This window comes from Grosmannia clavigera (assembly GCF_000143105.1).
Source record: "Grosmannia clavigera kw1407 unplaced genomic scaffold GCSC_144, whole genome shotgun sequence".
Taxonomy (NCBI): Eukaryota; Fungi; Ascomycota; class Sordariomycetes; order Ophiostomatales; family Ophiostomataceae; genus Leptographium; species Leptographium clavigerum.
Genome location: NW_014040797.1, coordinates 1,029,959 through 1,052,198, shown reverse-complemented (window position 1 = coordinate 1,052,198; position 22,240 = coordinate 1,029,959). Strand labels below are relative to the sequence as shown.

The 22,240-nt window shown below is 58.2% G+C and overlaps 4 protein-coding genes across 4 annotated transcripts; all 4 read right to left on the bottom strand.

Annotated features, from left to right (window-relative positions):
* Positions 1–1,652: 1,652 nt before the first annotated feature.
* On the bottom strand, positions 1,653–7,176 carry CMQ_2993 (miro-2-like, mitochondrial GTPase; the record flags this gene model as incomplete). Its single annotated transcript, XM_014317071.1, has 9 exons — positions 1,653–1,720; positions 1,773–1,848; positions 1,908–2,436; positions 2,508–2,866; positions 2,917–3,084; positions 3,139–3,943; positions 4,022–4,072; positions 5,019–7,107; positions 7,164–7,176. The coding sequence occupies 9 exons, from the start codon at positions 7,174–7,176 to the stop codon at positions 1,653–1,655; spliced, it is 4,158 nt and encodes a 1,385-aa protein (XP_014172546.1).
* An 873-nt stretch (positions 7,177–8,049) lies between these two features.
* Positions 8,050–14,175, bottom strand: CMQ_2705 (vitamin h transporter 1; the record flags this gene model as incomplete). Its single annotated transcript, XM_014316783.1, has 5 exons — positions 8,050–9,538; positions 9,588–9,717; positions 10,054–10,076; positions 10,151–10,212; positions 10,393–14,175. The coding sequence occupies 5 exons, from the start codon at positions 14,173–14,175 to the stop codon at positions 8,050–8,052; spliced, it is 5,487 nt and encodes a 1,828-aa protein (XP_014172258.1).
* A 953-nt stretch (positions 14,176–15,128) lies between these two features.
* CMQ_2530 (ubiquitin c-terminal hydrolase) lies at positions 15,129–18,520 on the bottom strand (the record flags this gene model as incomplete). The annotated part of the gene is made up of 5 exons (XM_014316608.1): positions 15,129–16,238; positions 16,301–16,390; positions 16,571–17,416; positions 17,504–17,627; positions 17,910–18,520. The coding sequence occupies 5 exons, from the start codon at positions 18,518–18,520 to the stop codon at positions 15,129–15,131; spliced, it is 2,781 nt and encodes a 926-aa protein (XP_014172083.1).
* Positions 18,521–19,381: 861 nt separating this feature from the next.
* CMQ_2822 (DNA repair protein sae2/ctip) lies at positions 19,382–21,833 on the bottom strand (the record flags this gene model as incomplete). The annotated part of the gene is made up of 4 exons (XM_014316900.1): positions 19,382–20,862; positions 21,151–21,600; positions 21,658–21,758; positions 21,829–21,833. 4 exons carry the CDS (start codon positions 21,831–21,833, stop codon positions 19,382–19,384), a joined length of 2,037 nt encoding a protein of 678 aa, XP_014172375.1.
* Positions 21,834–22,240: the final 407 nt, after the last annotated feature.

Genomic DNA, 22,240 nt, shown 5'->3' with positions numbered 1-22,240 from the left:
TAATACGGAACTCCGACAACCGGAAAACACAGCCTGCCATCCTGCGCTGCGACGTCACGTACGGAGTACGATCAGGCAAAAACGGGCGAATGGTTTTTAAACCCCCCCTCCCCTCCTAAATTATCACCAGTAAAAAAAGCCACCCCTACAGACAAAACCTGGCCGCACGGCAATAATGCGGCGAGGCGACGGGTATAAGCCGACGACGACGGGAAATCGGCGGAGTTACATGGCGACGGCAAGCAGCACAGCCCGTTCCGAATCTCGCCGACCGGCTGCAGTCGTGTGTTGTTGACATGCGTATTTTTTGCACTTGTTGCCTCTGGTCTTTCTTGCACGCGAGACATGTCGCCACAAGGTAAGTGAGTCAGGATTCGTACAGGCAAGCATAGCTTTCCAGAGCGAGAGCGAGCGAGGAAGTGGCAACCCGACGGACACGCAAGGCACTGGCGTAACTGTCTGCGACGAAGCTAATCGGGCCATTACTATGTACAAATCTGGGTCTCCCCCCTTCAGCCGCAGGACAGATCATTTCCAGATTGCGTCGCAAAATGGGCTGCGGATCTACGACGTACGTCGTACATGCGCACTTGTATCGTGCTACATAGCACATGTGTACTCACCAAAGCCTCGTATGAGCTCCTGAAGAGGACCACTTTTGGTGACAACGGAGCAATGCAAAGTTCTCGTACTCTGTACTCCGTGCAGAAAAGTAAGCTCGCCATCTCCACAACCTTCGCCCAAATGCTCGAATCAATAAGATAATACGATTTGGCAACTCTGAGACAATACCTAAACCATTCCTGTGTGGTCTGTCGTCATTGGCTGCCGGCCGATGCGACGTTGCTTTTCCAGGCTATTCTCGCAAAAAACGTGCAAGAAATGGAGCACAGAGCAGACGGCTCAGCCCACCATGTGCTCCGACTCTGAGTGGATGAAGCAGCCAGGGCAAATCCCGTCTAGTCTCTTTTTCTGACTCGCGGAATTACTGCATTACGGATTTTCCCTGCATGCAGCAACTCCACCTCTATCTTTACTGGGCCTGTGTTTTTTTTACTTGCTTTTTTTTTCGTTTTTTTCTTCTTTGATCGTAATGACTCGCTGCGAAGTCCGTCCTCCGTGCGCTCGCTTCTTATCTCGCGTTCTCATTTGCTTGTTGCCCGTGCCATTTGCCAGTGATTGCGTCAGCCGAAGCTGGCGACAACGCCATCTTCCTGTCCCAACAGATGCTGTTGGATTCGATTCCGAGGCGGCCAGACAGCAGCTTTCACATGCCAGTCTGCTAGGCGAGATCGGGTCCCAACGGCGTCCGCGTGAGATCGACAAACACCTCGGCGCCGTGTGTGGCGCTGCCGTATTCTCACAGTGCCGTCTAAAAACGGGACGGCAACGCTAAAGTGTTGCACGTGACCTTGTGGGTCACGTGCAGACTTTTCACTGCCGCAGTGCATCCACTAGCTTTAGCTTCCTTTCAGAAAATCCCATGCTTTTCTTCCATGATAAAGTGATGTTCATGGTAGACGGTGCAGGCATATAAGCCGTGTATTAAGATGACACCGATAAATCCTTACTTATATTGATCAGATCACGTGAAGAAGTCTCAACTCGTACAGACGCTCGTATCTACACACATCATACTCCGTTGACATTGCCTAACTCGACGCTCCCTCGTCCGTCTGTGCCGTGTTGTCTGTTGGCCTCATCCACGTCCGAATGTGACCTGAGTATTATGTCAGCAAGCTGTGATCGTGCTAGGGCTAGACGTAACGCACCTTTCTTGTTGGCTGTCAAAACAGACTTCTCCGTGAATCCAAGCCAACAGAGCGGCTCCTTGCTGACCACCTGGGACTGCGACGTGTTAGTCCGATAGGAACGCGCATAGACCAAAAAGAAAGACGGTTACGCACGCAGACTGGTGGCAGCAATGCAGTGCGTGCTCGCGGCTCCACGAGATGAACGCGCTCGTCCATGTCTGCACCTGCATCTCCGTCTGCATCGGCCTCTGCATCAGCCTCCGCATCCGCGCCGTCGCCATTCTCGCCAGCACCGGACGACGTTGCCCGGAGGTGCCGAGAAGCCACGGATCCCTTGCGCGCGTAGCGGATGGACGACGCATAGACAGCAGCAGCAGCAGCAGCAGCGGCGGCGGCAGCCTTGGGGCGGATCAGCATACCCATGCTAAAGTCCCAGAGACAGAGGCGGCAGTCCTCGCCGACGCTGCCGAAGCGGTAGTTGCGCTCGTCGCAGCGCCAGGGGTCAAAGGCGACCGAGGTGACCCACGAGTGGTGGCCCTGACAGCGGGCAGCGAGCGAGGCGTCGGCAACGCTCCAGATGGACAACAGGTCGTCCTGGCCGCCAGTAACGACGTACTTGTCGTCGGGGGACCAGCAGACGCACGTAAGGCCACCGTAGTATGAGTAGAAGAGGCCGAGCAGTCTGTCTGGTGTGAGTAAGTCGTGCGGGAGGATGAAAGCCAGTAAACAGAAAACAAACAGAAAAAAACCCACTCTTCCCGAAGATAGTCAATGATGCGCAGCGAGCCGTCCTCCGACACCACGGCCAGCAGGCTCTGGCCCGGCGCAAAGGCAAACGCGTTGATCCGCTGGTTGGACAGCTTCCAAAAGGCTACCGGGTTCGCCTTGTGGCCGCGCGAGTGGATGGACCGCTCGACTTGGATGTGCGTACGGGCGTCGTGCTGGTGCGACGCCCGCTGCCGCGTGGCCTCTTCCTCGTCCACGGCAAAAGCGGCGTCCTCCTTCTCCTTGTCGAAGACGACGAGCGAGCCGTCCATAAAGGCGGCCATGAACAGGTTCTCGGACCCGGGCACCCAGCGGATCTCCGATACGGGCGTGCCGCGAATGATGCCCTGCAGCTGTCAGCACGGGCAGAAAGAAAGACAAAGACGGACAGACGCACGTTCTTGTTCAGTCGCGTGTACCGCTGGGAGATGGGCTCCCACCAGATGATCTCGCCCGTAGAGAAGCCCATGATTACGTCAATGTGCGACGTGGACTTAGTCAGCATATTGATATCGTGGCACAGGCAGTGAGCCTTTGTGAACAGGATCTTGGTGAGGTAGTCGCCCTAGACAGTCAGCAACCGTGAAGCACCTCGAAGCGCCTTGACACACACACACACCTTCTTGTCGGACGCGAGGTCGAGCCACTGGAAGGCGCGGTTGACATTGGCAAAGCCGAAGAGGCCGTCGGGCGGCCGTTCCTGCAACCGCTTAGTGAGGCCGTCGTGCACGATGACGCGCGAGATGAAGGACGAGTTGCTCTTGGTCACGTTGTTCTTGGGCTTGCGCAGCTTGCCACCGACCGGCCGAGGGGTGACGCCGCCGAGACCAGCCACGACGAGGCCGACAGCAGTGGCGGTAGCCGTTGTGGTGGGAGGAGGGGCCGGAGAATCTGTAGTGGTCTGTCCTGGCAGGGCCGAGTCGCTGGAGGTGTGAAAGCTGAAGCTGAGCCGGCCGGTGGTGGCCGAGTCGGTGTGCTGGCTGCTGCTCCCGGTGGCAGCCGCCCCGGCCGAGTCGTTCTCGGTCGGGTGCTCCTCGACGGGGGAGAAGGCAGCGGCCGGAGATGGATCTGCTGCTGCTGCTGCTGTTGCGGCTGAGCTGGCCAGCAGGAGCGAGAGGGCCGGCGGAGACGGCGGGTCAACGATGCTGGTGAGAGAGACGCGGGTGCCAGCTGTAGCGGGAAGCGGCGTGGTGGCGAGCGGGTTGATGTTCACCACGGGCGACTCGGACGGATGAGGCGGCGGTGTGGCCAGCAAGAGGTCCTCCTGCAAAACATAAAGACCCTCGCCGACGAGGAAGCGGCAGTCAGGGCCCGTCGGATGGGTCAGCGTGTTGTTGGTCTCGACCATCGGCATCGCCTGGCCGCCCGGATACATGCCGCCATACATCATCTGCACCGGATAGCGCGGCGGGGGCGGAAGGACGCTGCGAAGGGGGAGTGGCTGGTCAGCTATGGCAACACGATGGGCAGACGATGAGACGATGGGGAGAAGACGGTCTTACAACATGGCTGCTGTGCTCTGCTTTGTCTGTGTCCTCGGCAGTATCGCCGGTCTGTACTTTTGCAAGTCTGCACCTGCCCTGTTCGCACCTCCTCCTGCTCACAATCTTCTTCCCTCTCTCTCTCTCTCTGTGCTGTTACTCTTCTGCTTGGCTCTATAGTGCGATTCGATTCCGCCGGTCGATCGCCTGTCCGTGTCGATCGCTCAGCCCAAAGGCAAGAGGGTGTGGTGGTGGTCTTAGCTGCTACTGCTGCAGACTCCTCCTTCCCGCAAGCTCTCGTTCTGGCTGCCGGCCAAGACTCCAATATTGAGAGGAAGGGAAGACGACAAGGGCGGGTCGCTTGTTATCTCGCGCAATCCAATGCCAAGATAAGATGGCCAGAGGACAATGCAGCCAGAGAGCCCGACTCTCTGTCGGGGAACTCAATGTGAAAGATCGCTGCGCGAGGTGCTGGGGAGCCGGAGTGTGTATGTGCTTGTCGGTGGGGGCGGACACGGCTGGACGGCGTTTCGTTCTGCTTCTTCAGATCGTCTTGAGGATGGACGGACTCAGGCGGCCGGGACGCTCAGTCAATAATGCTGGGGAATGTGAGGCTTTGTGAGCTAGTGGCGGGCTTAAGGGACTTCCACTGCTATTAGCTAATAGCGTGGGCCAGTGGTGGTTTTTGTGGGGTAGGCATTGAGCGGGGAAGCCTTGAGAACACTATCGTTTATTATACAGCTCGTATCCTACACGCTCTATGCTATATGGATGCTACAGACCAAATTTGTCAAACGACAACGCCTCAACGCCGAGCAGTAAATTAGTGTTGGGTATCATTGCCGGTCGTCCTACGGCTGGCTGGTGGACCTACGCCAGCTGAGATGTTAGTGGGGAGGGAAAGAGGGGAGGGGAAAAGGAACGAGAAAAAGGTAAAGAAACGGGAATCGAAAGAAAGAAGAAAAGAAGAAAGAAGAAAGAAGAAAAAGAAAAAAAAGAAACAACCCCAACAACTCACATCATAAATGCCGCTGCCGCTGCGCAGGCCACTGCTCCCAGCGCCACGTACAGGCTCGTCCGGTCGGCCGCCGGCTCCTCACCTTTGGGGAAGCCGAGGCTGGGATTCGTCGCCACTTCGGCCAGGTGCTCAAACAGCTCGCCGATGCTCTCCCAGGTCGCGCTGACGTGCAGCGGCGCGCTGACCCGCAGCGCCGCCGTGTACGCGTCCGGCTGCAGCGGGCTGCGCTGCGTCGTCTTGTCGCGGTCCGCCTTGAGCGCCGCATACACCGTCGGCAGCTCGTCCAGGAGGATTCGTCGGCCATGCAGTCCGTTGTCGCCACCGCTGCTGCCACCACCATGCTCGCGCTCCCGCAGCGCCACCAGGTGGCCAAACGAGTCCGGGTCGGACGAGTCGTACGCCAGACAGAGCAGGTCGCAGGCGTCCAGCCGGGCCGCGTTCTCCAGCACCGCCGGCTCCAGCTCGCCCAGCTCTTCCAGGATCAGGTAGCACTGCTTGCCCCCCTCCAGCTCGACGCTGTTGACCGCCCGACGCGGCCGGATCGTCGGCCGGTGCAGCCCATCAAACGGCCGACCCAGGAACGCGTCCAGCAGCGCCGACTTGCCGGCACCCGGCGCTCCCACAATGTAGCACAGCACTACGTTGCGGTCCACACGTCCGGCTCGGCCTGTCCGCCGCAGCCGTCGCTTCCGGGGCCGCGTCACCTTGAGCGCCGCCGTCGTTGGGCTCGCCGCCTCTTTGGCCCCTGCTGGTGCCTCAAAGCCGAGGTAGGCCAGATACTCCAGCGTCGTCTTCGGCTCCAGGAACGTCGTCATGCTCCACTGCGCCAGCCAGCCCTGCAGCGTGATGTAGCCGGCCTCGTTGCGCACCGTCGACGCCGGGAAGCCCTCCTCGATCCACGAGCCTGGCAGCCCGGGTGTTGGCGCAAACAGTGCCGCCAGCTCCGCGTCGTTCAGCCCCCCGTCGTTGTCCTGGTCGAACAGCAGGAACAGGTCCATGAAGAACCGGTAGCCTGCTGGGCTCAGCTCGGCCGACGCGTACTCGGGCACCTCGAAGCGCGGGTGCAGAAAGTTGTCGGCCAGGCTGAGGCTGTCGGTGTAGCGAAACTTGCGCAGGATCACCCAGATCGTCTCGTGGCGGCCCTTTTCTGCGTAGATCCGGTTCAGCTGCAGGAAGCCGGCCAGGTCGATGCCGCGGTCGAGCGGCGGCTGTGCTGCGGCCGGGCCGAGGCTGGATGGTGGCCGATGGGAAGCAGCCGTGCTGTTGTTGCTGCTGCTGCCATTGTTGGCGCCACTGCGAGCCGTCTTGGCCAGCGTCAGCTTGATGCTAGCCAGGTCCTCAGGGGCCAGCGGCCGGTTGAATGTCGTCTCCTGGAACGCATGCATCTCGCGGTCGTTGAGAAAGCCGTCCTGGTCCTTGTCGCAGAGATAAAAGATGCGCCGCAGCGCTGCCACACAGGCTGGCTTCAGGTCGCCCTCCTTGTAGTCAAACAGCGGTGCAATTGGGTGCGTCACTGCTTTTTGGCACAGGAAGAAGACCTCGTTGACGTTGTGGTGCTTGCGCGCGCTGGCCCGGATGCACGAGTCGATCTCGCGAAACTCCTGCATCACCGGCACCATCTCCTCGTCCAGCACCTGTGCCAACGTCGCATCGTCGCCGCTGCCGGGACTTCCAGGACTGCCGGGCCGCCCGGGACTGCCAGGCCGTCCGCCTCCGCCTCCGCCTCCGCCATCCCCTGGCCCTGCCAGGTCCGACTTGTTTGCACACAGCACCACGGGGACATTAACGCCGAGGGAGCGGAAGTAGGGCATCCAGAAGAGTGCCACCCGCTCGTAGCTGTAGTGGTCTGCATACACCAGCAGAATCACGTTGCACTTGCGGATCTCTTTGCGCAGGGCTGTCCGGTCCTGCGGCCGCGCGGACGTGTCCACAATCGTCGTCGTCACGTTCTCGGGCGTGCCGATGTTGGGCGGAATCGCAATCTGTGGCAGCACGGCCTGGATCTTGTTTGTGATGAACACGTCCTTGACCAGAGAAGCGATCAGGCTGGACTTGCCCGTGCCCTCGTCGCCACAGACGCAGACGCGCACTGTACCATGTTAGCGGGTAAGAACGCCGTCGACGGGCGCGCAAGCAGAGTGTCACCTTCTTGAGCCATCTTGCTGTGCTGCTTTCGGCTTCGCTGGCGAGACCCATATGCCCAGGATTAATGCAAGCTGCGAGAATGCAGGCAGACGAGCTGAGGTGTAGAGCCGTAGGGCAGGAGCTCCGGGCTAGTTGGAAGAAAAGCAGGTGGCACAACGGCAGGTGGCAGAACGGCAGGTGGCGAGCAGAAAGCGGTGGCGCAAAGTGGAGAACTTCCTACTTCCTAGTCGGGAGCAGGCACTTTTACACGAGTACCAAAGTACGGAGTACAGAGCAAGACGGCTTGATTGACAGTCCAGCTACTTAATATCCAATATCAAACCAACCCACGAGACCGTCCTGCGATAGCGCTAAAGGCATTGTCGCAAGGCTCCACGACGTCTCAGGCCTGAATGCGCCGTCCCAGCGATGGCGTAAAAGCACTGTCGCCGTCGAGTGTATGTGTGTCGTAAAAGTAAGTGCAAAACCGCAACTCGGATCGACAGCGCATCTAAACACAAATGGGGTATCATCTGAAAGCAAAGACACAAAGGAAAAACAGAAAAAAAAGTCCTCCAAAAGACCGGCCAGCCATGATTCAAAGTAGCCCTCCCAATCCAGTCGAACTGCCCTCTCGACTGCATGATCCGAGACGTGTCGAGTGATAGCGTAGAAGCATTGTCACCATGACACAACGGACCGATGACAGGCGAAGAGCAGAACGGCGGAAGCCCAAACGAAGTATAAAAGCAATTCTGCTCGCCGGCGACGAGAAACAGGTAAAAGTGGCTGGCCGGTTGCATATCGAATGAAAGTTACGGTCGTGTCGAGTTGTGGAGTAGTGAAGAAGCAGACAGAGCCAGGAAGCTGGGCTCCCCAAAAGCGACAGGCTGAGCTCTGTGGGATACTAGCCCACTGTCGTCGACCTCGTCGACGGCTGCTGCGGCTTGCGGCCCCAGCGCCACATGTGCTGGAAGCCACGCTGCTGGGTCTCGCGGCGGGCAGCACCATCGACAGGGTCAAGGTTGGCGTTGCCGTCAAAGACGCGCAGCAGGACGACCATGGCGAAGCTGCTGGCGATGCTGACGCAGAGAATCGCGATCATGGCCAGGTTGCTGTCGCGGTACTGATGGGGTCCAGGAGCAGCGTCGGCCGGCCAGCCGGTGTAGAGGGCATAGGTGGTGGTGATGCTGCCAAGATTGCCGAGGCCAGAGACGAGGGCAGACGCAGCGGCCACGCCGACCTCGCCGTGGCGGCGCTGGAAGATCTCGTTGGTCCAGGTCATGCAGATGGGCACGGTGGGGCCGAGGCCGAAGCCGAGCATCAGCATGCCACCGTAGCGAGAGTAGGGCTTGGAGGCGGGGGCGAAGCTGACGACGAGAAGACCGGCGATCTGGATGCACACGGCGGCCGAGAAGAAGACGGCGCGGTAGCGGTGGAAGCGGTCGGAAACGGGGGTGACCAGCAGGATGGCGATCAGGTCCATGATCCAAATGGGGGCGAACAGCAAGCTGACGACAATGTCGCTAAAATGCGGGTTCATGGCGGCGATGATGACGGAGCCGTAGAGCTGGGTGCCGATGCCGACGCCGACGACGCCAAAGTACATGAGCACGAGCGGCCAGAGGCGCCAGTCGAGCAGCACGCGGCCTAGATCGCGCAGCGTCCAAGGTCGGGCGTGGTAGACGCGTCGGAGATCGTGGTAGTGCACGACGGCGTCGTCGCCGACGAGTGCTTCGGCCGGCTTCGGCACCCAAGCAAGAAGCCAGTGCGCAGGAGGTGGTCGCACGGTGCCAGGAACCAGCGGTCGATCAGGCAGCCACCAGAGCAGGGCGACGCCCAGCACAACGGCCAGCAGGCCGTAGACGAGGAACATCCACTGGAAGCCGGTCAGGCCGCAGCGGCCGTCCATCTGCTGGAAGCCGGCCGAGACGAGTCCGACGACGGCGGCCGACATCTGCGCAGCCGTAAAGTACATGCCGATGCGCTTGCCCGTGCGTGACGGCGGGTAGAAGAGAGTGAGGTAAAAGGCCATGCCCGGCCACATGCCGGCCACGACGACGCCCAACAGGAAGCGCAGCAGCTTGAGGCTCCAGGCGGCGCCCACGGCTGTGAAGCAGGTGCCGATCACGCCGACGGCAAAGACGATGCGTGCCATCCAGATCCGTGGGCTCAGCCGGCTCATCACCAGGTTGGACGGGAAGTCGAAGAGGACGTACGAGACGTAGAAGAGCGTCAGGGCCGTCGACGTGTCGTTGGCCGTCAGCTTGAGCTTCGTCTTGAGATCGTGGCCCGCGCTTTCGTTCATCGTCTGGGCGATCCCAATGTTGGACCGGATCGCCGAGCAGAGAAAGTAGAGCACCCAGAAGGCTGGAATGATCCGTCTGTCGAGTTTCCTGCTGGCCTTAGCAAAGAATGATGCACGTCGCCTTCAGCCAAACTCACCGGTACACCTGCTCGACCCGGGCAATGTCATACTCGACAATCTCCTGCTCAGCAGTCCCCAACGCCTCCGTCTCGGCTGTCCCGCTCACAGTCACGTCCTTGTTGTCGCCCATGGTCATCCTTTCTGCTCCTGTACAACACCTGCTAAGCCAGACCCAGAAGAGCAATGGAGGTGCCTGCTAGTCTGGTCTCTGTCCTGCGCAAGAGACGGCGAAATCGGATGCAATCACGATCTGCTAAGAAATGAGAGGGGACAAAAGTCCGGCCCATATATGCTTGTTAATCGGCTGAAGGGAGCTCTGGTGGGGAGAGATATGGAGCTAAGGCAGCTCATTTTTTCTCATTTTTTTCTCATTCTCATTTAGTGGCTCCCCTCTGGACGACCGATCCTTCCTCAACAAACGGGACGAGAACCGTTGAAGTGGCTGTAATTTTTTGGAACGCATTACGTAATCAACACTCTTACGCCGTGAGCCGTGGACCTCGGCTCTACTTCAGTCTCCAGTCGTCTTGTTCTGTTCTTGTTCTCATTCTACATGTGCCTCAAACTCCCTGTTTGTTACACGTCGATCAGGATGCCGCCTGTCGACAGCGGCAGCCGCTCGGCCGTCGGGTGCTGGTTCTCCTGGTTGCGGTCCAGTTGGGTGGCCCTGTTCCTGGTTGTGGCCGTGGCTCTCGCTCTGTTCCTAGCTCTGTCCCTGGCTCTCTCCTTAGCTCTTTCTCTGACCCTCTCCCTGGTCCTGTCCCTTTTGGCTCTGGCTTCACGCCTTATCCTCCCCCCCCCGAGGCTGCCCTCCTAGGACACCAGCAGCGACGGGATGGCGGCACCGTCGGCCTCGGCCACCCATAGCCGTGCCAGAGCCCGGCTGAGGCCCTGGCGCATGCGCTGCAGCACTTCGGTTGCCGTCGTGCTGGCGGTCAGGTCGCTGCGCCAGTCCCAGCCACGACGGACGGCCGTGGATGATGCAGGGCCTGCTGCCCCCCCCAAGCCCCGATGCAGCTGGCTCGCCACCATCGAGCTGCCCGCCAGCACATACGACGACGACACGCTGCCCGACAGGTTGGCCGTGCTCTTGCGCAGTAGGTCGGCCGGCGTCGCCCCCCACAGCCCGCCCGGCACGCTCGCCAGCACGACCTGGAAAAACTCGTCGCAGGCCGCGTACACGCGCGAGCCCGCCAGCGTCTGCAGGTCCTCGACCGCCTTGAGCAGTACATCGATCGTCTCGGCTGCCATCACGGGCGGTGCTGTCGTCAAGTCGGCAGTGGTGAGGGGTTTCGATTTTGATCCCGTGACTGGTCCCGTGACTGATCTCACTGCCAACACCGAAGACGCCTCTGTAAACACCAGAGCCTCGCCTAGCAGCGCCAGCAAAAAGTCCTCGGACACGACCGAGTCGCGCGAGCTGTCGTACAACCCGCCGCGGACGTTGTCGTCGGCACTGGCAATGACAGCCGTCAGCGCAGCTGCTGCTGCCGGCCGCCGTCGCGCCAGCGATACCGTCTCGTCGTCCCGCAGCTCGTAGAACCGGCGCAGTGTGGCATAGCCGCTCAGCATGCGGCCCAGCATTTCGGCTGCGTCTAGATCGCGACGTGCCAACTGCTCCAGTGTGGCCCGACGCCGACACAGCAGCTGCCGCAGCCGGTCGTCCAGCTCCGCCTCGGCCGGATATGCCGCCGACTGCAGCAGCGAGTATGATATCAGCAGGTTCAGCACCTCGCGCACTTTGTCAGCTCGATGGGCCACGGCGTAATACCACACCGACTCGCCGTATCGGTGCGATTCGTTCACCAGCAGGTCGCCGTAGTGCTCGGCCACCTCTTTCGCAAACGTTCCCATGTCCAGGTCACTGAGCAGCCGCCAGATCTTGTCGATCGTCACGCCACAGTCCACGTCTAGTCGTTTCAGCATCGTCTGCACCAGCTCGCCAATCGTGTCCTCTGATCGCTCTGGCGAGTTCATCCGGCCCAACACCCGCACTGCCAGCTCCCAGCCCTCCATCTGACTTGGGGAAGTCTCTTCGTTGCTGTCGCTGTCCTCCCTGCTGTCGTCTTCGCTCATGTCGTCGTTATCCCCTCCATTCCTTCCGCTCTTTCCACTCTTTCCACTCTTTCCACTCTTTCCGCTCTCCCCCATCCCTCCATTTCCCGGTGCCAGCTCCACGTCGTTGATTAGTGCCTGTGCATACTGCACTAGCGTATTGTCCTTCAGCCCGTCTGTCTCGTCCGGGTCTGTCGGGTCGACTCCTAGCACCTCCAAGTCCTCCATGTCGAGGTCGCCCAACGCCGTCGCCAGTCCGCCCGCCCCCATTCCCGTGGCCATCGCTGCCATCGCTGCTGCTCCCGTCGTCTGTGCCGGAAGCCAGCCCCCCAGTGACCCGATCTCTGCCACCGCCGCCGCCACCGGCAGCGACCACGCCCGCAGCATCCCCACCAGTCCACGTGCGTTGTCTTCCAGCACGCACGCCACCGCCACCTCCAGCGGGCTGTTCGCGTTGATCTCCAGTCCTGCCTCGCCTGTCGCCTGGAATGCTCGCGCCAGTCGGTCCAGGTAGCTCTCCCACGTCGACACCGTCCGGAAGCCATGACCGGACCCAAACCCCATCGACATCGTCAGCGACATCGCCGGTCGCAGACCGCCACCACCGCCGCTCTGTCGGAACGACGGCAGTCCGCCCTGCTGCAGCCGTTGGTCTGCTGCTGTCACCTTCGTCTCGTCCCACCAGCCAAACAGCCCCAGCACTGCTTCACACCAGTCCTGCGACACCGCCAGGATTCGCTCCCGCGATCCCAGCGCAATGTCAAACACAATGTTCAGGCTCTCGTAGATGTCCCATGGCACCTGGCTCTCAGCCTTGCGTGCCAGCCCGGCCATCGACCCTCGTCCTCGCTTGCTGCCACTGCCACCACCACCACCACCACCACCGCTGCGCTGCGACCCCGCAAAGCTGTCGCCGTCTTCGTCCTCGTATTCGTACTCGTCCTCCTCGTCCTCCGTCCTGCTCTGGCCCTCGGCAAATCGCCGCAGCTGATCCAGCGTGCCCTTGGCCCGGATCCGGAACATCGTCCACTCGCTGCTCCAGATGTCCCAGTTGTCCGCTTTGCCCGGACACATCTCCAGCATCCCAATCGTCTCGCCCACTGCTCGCTGCACGTTGGCCAGCGCCCGTCCCGTGTAGGCCGCCATGCCTGCCCGCCGCACCGTCTCCCATCCTCCCGCCCGCAGCAGCGCAATCGCCGAGTCCACCCGTCCCTGCAGCAGGCTGACAAACACTGTCTGCCAGAACATCCCGTGCGATGCCGGCCCTGGCTGGCACCGGAGCACTTCGTTCACCTGGTCCGGGTACATGTTGTGGTACTCCGACATCCATCGGAACAGCGTCTCCGTCAGCGGCTCCGGCTCACTTGTCCCATCGCTTGCCGTGCTGCGTGTGTGTCGCACCTGAAGTGCCAGCGTCGCCACGTATGCTGCCTTCTCAAACGCGCTGGCCCCCGGCCCTGGCCCGATCCCTGTCGTCTGCTCCTCGTCCTGTGGCAGACTGTCTGCGTACGCCTGCCACAGAGACACCAGCTGGCCTGATGCGTCCGCCAGTGCCTGGTCCAGCCGTCCCGCGTCGTCCTCTGCACCCACACCCTCGCTGTACAGACGGCTGATGTGCAGCTCCGTCTGTCGGATCAGCTCTGGCGCCTCCACAAGCAACGCGTACCCCATTTGCGTGTACATGCCCTTGGCGATTGACGCGTACCGACACTCTCCCGGCGGCCGTTGGCCTCCATTGCGCGCCACCGACGCCCGGAATATGTCTTCGGCCTCTTTGCGAATCCGGTTGTTGACTGCCGGCGTCGCAAACATGAGCAAATTCGACTCGTCGCCCAGCGTCTCGTCCGCCTCGGCGTCTGCGCCAAACGTCGACATCCACGGCCCACGCTTCACCGGCGACGCTGTGCTGCCGCCGAACGTTCGTCTCGACTGCATCCCGCTATTGGCCAGATCGAGCCATGGATCGCTGCCCTGCATCTTGTCGTCGTCGTATTCGTCTTCTCCTTCTGCGTCTTCCTCCGAGCCCTCCTCTTCTTCTTCTTCGTCGCCGTCGTCCTCCTCTTCCTCCTCCTCTTCTTCTTCTTCTGTCCCTTCTTCTGTCCCCTCCTCCGTCCCTTCTTCCGTCCCCTCCTCTTCTTCGTCTTCTTCATCCCCTTCATCGTGCACAACCTGGCTTAGCCGAGACGGTTGCCGTGTCCCAAATGATCTTCCACCCTGAATCGACTGCCCGAGGGGCCCGCGGGCATTGCTGAAGCCTCCATTGTTGCGTTGGCCGCCCGTAAATAGATTCCGGGGCTCAACCGTCGACCGGCCTGTCTCCGTACCGCCTCGCATCACAGAGCTGCCAAAGTACGATGCCGATGGCGCGCCCGCTGGCGTCGAGCTGCCTGCCGATGAGGGCGGCGGTCCTGCCGGTGTCGTAGATGGGTGTTCACCGTCAAAGCTGAAGAGATTCTTACTCCGGGCGCCTCGGCCAGTTCTGTGCTGCGGCGTCGCCGGTGATGAGAACTCGTCGTCGTCGTCGTCCGGGAAAGAAAAATGGTTGGACATCTCTTCACCTTGGCACAGGCCGAATTACAAACAAGGCGGAAAGTATCAGATGCAGATTTTCGAATGAAGAAGCGTCTCTTTGCACATTTGACCGTGGAGAGGCTGACTTGCTGTTTCGCGTAAATAGCGGTTGAAGCTACTGATATGGAAGTTGTAAAACGCGACCGCGATTTTTTCCCATCCCCTGGAAAGAGCTAAGCTACGAAGTACTCCAACGTCCCCACGGTTACCGCGCAGCACACGTGACCGGCCTTTTCGCTTGCCACTATCGCAACATATACCACTTTTTACATCGAGCAAATTTAAATATGATACTTTTCTTTCTCTACGTGACATCAACTTCTCATGCCCCTCCTACTGGAACAGCTGGTACCAGTCGGAAAGCAGATGCCCTCTATCACCTACCAGACATCACCTCCAACCGCCCATACCAACCCAATCGTCCTGCCTTTTCCTTTCCTCCTTGTCCCGTACACGAGGGGGATAGTTTCTGCATCAAGAGACGGACAGCTCCCGAACGCCAACAGCACCTTGCCCAGTATTCAGTCAGGTGTGCATCACACAACCGTCATAGAAATATCCTTCACATTATACACACGGCAGCACTCGAGATGCCGAGAACGGAAGCATTGTGTCAATGCAAGCAGACGCTGCCGCGCTGCACGGATCCAGCAGAGGCCGGGTATCCTCGTAGTATTTTCTCGGTTTTTATCCTATCCGCTCGTGTCGTCGGCTCAAAGCCTTGCTCGGAGACGTGATCGCATCGAACATGCCGATATGTCTGGTCAACCTCTCATGTTCGCGTTAAGAGGCGTGGAGTCTTCGATATGTCCAGGCCAGCCCGCCGAATTTCCTCCTTTTTTGTGATCGCATCGGCAACTTTATTGCCGGCAACCTCCTCTTTTTCCCGATCAGGCACCATCGCCTTGTGTCCCAGAATCCAGTCCTCCTGCCTAGTTCACGCGCTGATAAAACAGCAGATACGCAACCTTATTGTCTTTGATGCTGTCCTTGTGTTGCTTGGCCTGGTTGACCGGGCTCGAAGAGCCGTTGGCCACGCTGCTCCATTTTTTGTTGGCACCGTTCACAGGTGCCGTCACCTGCCGCCAGCCATTTTCGTTGTCACCAGCGTCTTCATCTCCCATCCCAGCGAATCGGTTCGCAGACCCCACGCCGTTGCCCACCACAGAGGAGGCCGCCTCGTTCTTCGTGCCATTGCCGTTCACCACATTCGATTCCGTGCGTCCGGAAACTGCCTCTTCAGCACCCGACTCGGCCACATCCTCGCTGCGAATGCGACGAATCACAGTGTCGTCGAGACGAATCCACTCACGTCCATCCTCACGGAGCACGTCGACAGTGTAATGGCCACCGCTAGCTTGTTTCCCGTGGTGGTACACCACCGCATTCAACCGGTACTTGGGAAGACGTTCCGTGAGAAGCTTGTTGCGTTTCTGGCGGCCAAAGATCTCGCGTGGAATTTCCAGCTCCAGAGGATAGCCAATCTTCTTCCAGATTTTCACAGTCCCATTGCCCTGCCAGTCAAATTGGAACCGCTTCAGGTGAAGAATGAGAACCGGTGGGAGAGTCTCAATAAACACCTGCTTCGTCACAGACACATCTTTGCCATGCGGAGAGCCAAAGTCGCCATTTAGAACTTCAGGCTTTGTGAGGCCACGCAGGGCATCCAAGATGTTTCGTACCTGGGGTGAGTCGATGTCAAGCTGCAGAGACTGGTATGGCTCCAGGGTCACGGAGTCTTTCAGTCCAGGCACACGTAACTCGGACCGCAGTTTGCCACTAAATATGCTATTGACTGGTGAGCTAGACGTGTGGCCCGAGGAGCGAGTGATGGCTGCACGTTGGCGCGGGCCAACCTCGAGCCAACCGTCGCCGCCAGAAAGGTCAGGGATTTCAGACGTGACAGAGGCAGTCGGTGTCGTCACTTGTGTCGATGAAGGGTTTGTAGCACGAGACGAATCCTGTACCACTTTTGTGCACTCCTCGTTCAGACACTCCAGTAGAAAGCCAAGGAATTCCTCTGCATCCTGCTGGTGGCCACGCTAAAATAATACATCGTCAGTATTCAGCTACAACCAGAAGCGCAGACAATACGGGCACTCACTCTCATGCTCTCGAAGCGAGATAGTTGCTTGATCGCCTCGTACACAAACTCGGGAGTAAACGCATCACCATAACGTTCCAAATCGTCGTTCTTTAAGCGTCTGCGCAAATCAACCGGATCCGCGGTATCAATGACTCTAAACTCACGGATAAACATAATCCTAAAGCATAAATTAGTATTTTGCCGTTCGGAGCGTAGACAAGGGGATTCCTACATGGCATCGAGCAGAGGCGTCTCGCTCTTAAAGCTATAAGCAGCCTTTCGGCTTACTTGGTCCAGAAAATCGTAAAACGGGGTACAAAAAATAAGCACTTGAAGAACCGAATTCATGTAACACATGTTTCCAGTGTTGATCAGGCCACGCGGTTCAATAAATGCTACGCTGCTCGAGGTATCAACGCGGTACGCGACTAGAGCCTCTGCCAAAGAGTTCGCCTTGGCCTTGGAGAATGCGCCGGTGCTATTGGCGCCATTTGCGGCTTGGTCACCCCCAGCAGCTGAGTCGTTCGATACAGCCTGTGCGCTGGCTGCGGCCGCGGCCGCTGCTCTGTTGAACAAGCCCGACCAAAGTTTCGGTCCCTGTGGCACCGAGGGAGTGGTTGTGGTAGGTTCCGCAGACGGTTTCACCGATTCCAATTGCTCCTCAGAAGTGCTGGCCTTCTGTCCATTTTCAGCCGACGACACAGGTACCGCCATAGCAACTTCCGTTGTTTCTGTGGCGGAAGCCTTATCGGATGGTGACCGCATAGGAATGGCAGGGATTATAGGAACAGCCGTACGCGTTGTGCTGCCGGTGGACTTCGGGTTCACAATGGTTGACTTTGTTGGCGTTGGGGTCACAGATGAAAGCACCTGTCCAGCGGGCTGAACAGAGCTCGGCGTTGTCGGCGAGGTGGAAGGCGCGTCCTCAAATGGAATGTCCTGTGTGGAAGGCGTCTCCGTCCGCGTGATGGGCTCTGTCGTGCCAGACTCTTCCAGGGTTGAAGCCACCGTCGTTGCAGTAGTATCGGAAGAGTTCTGTGGGAGCTCCACGTTATCTCCCATTGTTTTCCTTCTCCTGCGCAGCTTTGGGCTCTTAGCAGGGAATGGGACATCAGGTCTGGACAACCAAGGAAGCTGTACGTCATTGAGTATGTCAGCAGACAGGTCCACGGCCATGTCGCCGAATTTCGTTATATCCTGAACATTGACAAAACCGCTTACAGGGGGCCGAAACGCTGCGGTGGGCACGATGACGGCAGCGATGCCCATCGTAGCTGCAAAAGCTGCTTCAGAGCCCACGGCTGTAGTGTCGATGGCCACCTTAGGTGCTTGAGGGACACCATCTCTTTGCGCCGTCTCAGGAGACAGCGGGGTGGGGATAGCATGTGATGAAAGAGTGGATGAAGGGGTCGGAGATAGAACAGGAGGCTGTAGAGGCGGTTGCATTATATGAGGAGGCGGTTGAAGAATGTCGGCGCGCGCTAGGAGAGGCATGTGTTGATGAAGACCTGTTTGGGGTGGTTGTAGCGGAGCATGCGCAGGTGGTAACGGTGGCAGAGATGACGGCAGTGGCTGCTGAGCCAAGGAGGTAGACACAATAACGGGATCATTTCGAGAGTACGGAGACAGATGTGGCGGTGGTGGTATGTGGTGTTGGACTGGGTGTTGTGGATGCTGGGAGTGCTGGAGATGCTGCGGGTGCGGAGGAAGAGACGGATGCGGCGGTTGGTGCACAGCAGCCGTCTGGGGCATCGGCAAGGCACCGGGCGGAATCAGAGGTGCATATTGGGCGGGTCCTCCGGCCATCGGTCGGCCATAGGCATGCTGGAAGGGCACAAAACCGTTTGGCATTGCGCCATTCTGTGCATATTGCGGCGGGATTGGGGCATAGGCGTAAGGATTGTTGACATAGGGACCCATGTAGCTGGAGTACATTGGCTGTCCAAGCTGCTGTCCCAGTTGCTGCCCGAGCTGGTGGCCGTACTGGTTGTGGTGGTTGTTCTGGTTGTGAAACCCGTTCTGGTTGTGCCGGGGGTTCTGGTAATGCGAGCCGTACTGCCGTCCACGCCGTCCGCCGCCATTGCGAGCACCGCCACCACCGCCGCCGCCGGGACCCATTCCTCCACCCGGTCCGCCTCCACCCCGGTCGTCATGGACCGGAGCATCAACAGCGTTTGCGCCGACTGCTCCTCCACCTTGAGCAGCTCGCCCAGCCGGCAGATGACCGTTGCTCATCATGCCGGCTTAGGATATGTATAGAGAGATGCTACTCGCAATCTGCAGCGACTGCAAGCAGCAAGTGCAATTTCGGATAGCTTTCTAACGTGTCTGAGCTATAAGAGCAGATGGGTGCTCGAGGGACCGCTGATCGGTGCGGTGGCCAGGCTCGTCAGGACGCGTTGCGTTATCCAAGCCAAGCTGAGCGCGGTAGGACTTTATCGACACAGACACAATGGTTGGCGCAGGCGAAAAAAGCGCGTCGCAGAGTGATGGCAAGGGGAGCCTGTTGATAGATGCGGAAACGATGGTTGAGGGCGAAGCGGGAAAAAAAGGGGGGAGGAGATAGCGAAGAAAAAGAGAGCGCAGTAATTAATAAAAAAATTATGCCCGCTTGTCGTTTCTCGTCAACTTCCCAGTTCCTCGATTCTCTCGTTCTCTCCGTCTTTTTATTTTCAATACAAAGGAGAGACTGAAGGGAAAGGGGCGTCGGTTGGCAGAAGGCAAAAAGGCCAGATAGTAAGAAGCCGAGATGGTGACGGGAAGCGAAGATGCTATTTGCGATGGTCATGACTTGCCTACTTTTTTTCCAGGTCTTCTGTCAGTCACTCTTCCCCCCACAAAAAAGGGCCTAGTGCCTACATAGTAGTCATTACAATTGAGTCGCGCACGTGCCACAATGTGGCTTCTACTCCGCTTATTGCTTACAGTTCCCAACGGCAAATAGCAATTCGTTCCATACATCAAGTTCAAGCTTAGCTCATGGTCTGCAGCATTCTGCAGCGCACAAAAGTCCCATCGAATTATATTGCGTCTACAATAAAACAGAAGAAACAAGAGTTTCAACGCCTGTTGCCCAAACCTATGCTTCGCTATGCTGACTCATTCATCACGGAAAAGCCAGCGGCCGTTTGGTCGCATCGCTTCCCGATACCGCTCTTGCACGGCTGTTCGCTCGGCTCTCTTGGACTCTGCCCGGTTGTGCACCTCCTCTTGTGTTGTCGGGAAGTCGGCATCCCAAAATCCAGGTGGCGACGCTCGTCGGTGATACCGATGCCGATGCTTACCGTATTTGTCTGCCAATTGCTTCGTCTTGGCCTCCAGCCATAACTCCTTCTTCTCGTCGGGCGGCATTCTTGCCAGCACAAATGCCTCATCGCCCAAATGTCGCTCCATCATTGCCACACTGTCCGGTCGTGACATGTGACTGGGCCCAGACGCATTCAGCTCTGACTCGGCCATAGCACGGAATGCTTTGCCGCAGCACTGTGGATCGGTGCAACCGGCCAAGTTTCCACGGTCTGTTCGACTTCGCACTACTTCGTTGAAGGCGAAGGTCTCCCCGTCGTTCCAGGCGGGGTTGACTTTGAAGTCGTCCAATTGTAGCCGGTCAACTCCTCGGCCTCGTAGACTGCCCTTCTTGCTTGCGTGCTCAGCCGCTGCTGCTCTAAGAGCCTCTGTCAATGGCGTTATTATTCGCCGGCCGGCTTCGCGAGCTTTTGGCGTCGTCGTAACAGAGCTCGTCGTTCCAGTGTCCGTTCTCACGCCCTTGGGGGCCCTGGATGAAGGTGTCACATCGTGCTTCTGTGGCAGGGTGCGCACCGGCGGCGGCTCCCCAAAGCCTCCTGATATAAGACTGTCCATGTTTTTTGCCTGGACTACCGCCCGCGGTACCGACAAAATCGGACTTGGCTGAACCGGCCGCGAATTAAGCAGCGAGTGTAGCTTGGCAGATTTTGAAGTGCTGGGTGGGTTCATCTGCCCACCAGTCATAGGTCGTCCTCCGTTGTCTTCGGTTATGGTGTCTACTCCACGCTTCAACTGCTGCTTATCTTGTCCAGTACCTTTCGTAGTGCGGCGCATATTAACAGATAGCGGCGTCAGGGCAGCAGCTTGGGCAGCTGGGCGTGGGGTTTTGTCAGTCTCGTCTAGACTCTGCAATGTATTCCTGTCCAGTGTCGGGGTATCATCTGCCTCTGAGGAAGGAATATCGTGATACACCAGCTGTCGCTTTCTTGGAGTTGGCATGGCAAGCTGGCCCTCGTCAAGGTCCAAGCTCTCTTGGGACGCAGGAATAGGCAATCCAGACCCATGACAGATATAGTCTGACGATTCTTTTTTTATTGTCGCGTACAACTTTGGTGTGTGTGGTCGTGTGTTCTCAGCTTCAGCGTCCCGCCTCGCTCTCTTCGCTGGTCGCTCCCAGACCACCTCCGGGCCGTCTGACGATGGTTCTTTCTTAACGACAACATCGTCTTTGGCCTCCTTAGCATAGGGAAAGACTACCGGAAGCTGCGGCTCAATCCCGTCATCCGAAGACGGGTCACCTTGTGTCGAGCCAAGTATTGCCTCGTTGGCCGTATCTGTAGCGTTTAGTTGATTGGGTAGTGACGATTTTGCTTTCCTGACAGGTAGTTGTGCATCATCATCTGCGTCACTGGCGTCTCCTATGCCCTTGTCTCCATGTGAACCAAAACTGTCCAAAAAGGCAGTGGCTGACGTAAAACTTGCACCAGATTTCGACCGAGAGGACCCATGCCCAACGTCTTTGAGGACATCGGCCAGGGCATCTGTCAATGGCCGTTCTGGTTGAGGTCTTTCTGGGACGGGCAGCTCGGTCGCCGAGACATCAGCAAGAGTGGATGACTTACTCGCTGCATCCACCGTGGCGGGATTTGCAAGACTTTTGACTGCCTTTTTCTTCTCCAGCTTCTTGATTTTCAGTTCCAAGCTGTCCGCATATTTGACCCAGTTCAGCGCCTCGGTTTTTCTCTTCCTAGCCAACGCCACTGCGATTTCAAACTGCTTCTTGACGGCTCGATATCGAGACTGGGAGATCTCTAAGTCACGCTGAAGCTCGGCAGGATCAATCTCTATGTCTTGCCCATCGCCACTAATGCCCGTCGGCTTAGTATTCGCGTCGGCAGGCACATTCTGTTCCGCCTCGGCTTTTTTGATGACAGATGTTAAGGAGACTACTTGGTCTTTCAGCGCTCTGATTTCAGCCTGAAGTTGTAGCTGTTTCTTGGCATCTTCGGCTTTAGAGTCGTCAAGTTGTTTCTTGAATAGCAGCCCCTGTCTGGTGGCATCTACAGTCACGACTATCAGACAAGTGCGCAGGATAAATAACGGGGAATACCGTTGTTATTCTTACGCACCTTCACGAGCACGCCTTTCCATCTGTTCGCAAGCTTCGTCAAGGGCCAGAAACATTGACGCCCGCTCCGCTGCGAACCAATTGTATGCCATGTCGTCGCCCCTGGTAGCATATAGGCAGGAGCCTGGCCTTCCCAATGTCCCGTCTCTCAAGTATCAGTTTTCGGATTCACGCCATTTCAGGTGGCTTTGTAGATTCGCAAGGCTTGAATATGAGATGTGCCTTCGTTATCGGTGTCCAGGGTCAAATTGATTTTGACGCGTTCGATATCAATACACGGACGTCGGCGCGACTTTACGCGCCACGTCACGTGTTTCTCTTTCATCGCTCTCCACATCAGCCTTTTGGTGATGCTACTCTGTATAAGGAGTACTTCATACAACAACTCACTCTAACACTCCATTTTTAGCGCTCTTTTTTGTTGACTGATAGCAGGCGAAAGCGGGTTGAATCCACGAAATTTGTAGCCACCTTCATCTGTAGACCCGTCCCGACGTATCACTCCTAGCAGACACCGTGCAGAGTAGGTCGGTCGAGTTCTGGCTCATCTTCATCCCGTTTGCCGTCTTTGTCGGCTTCTTCAA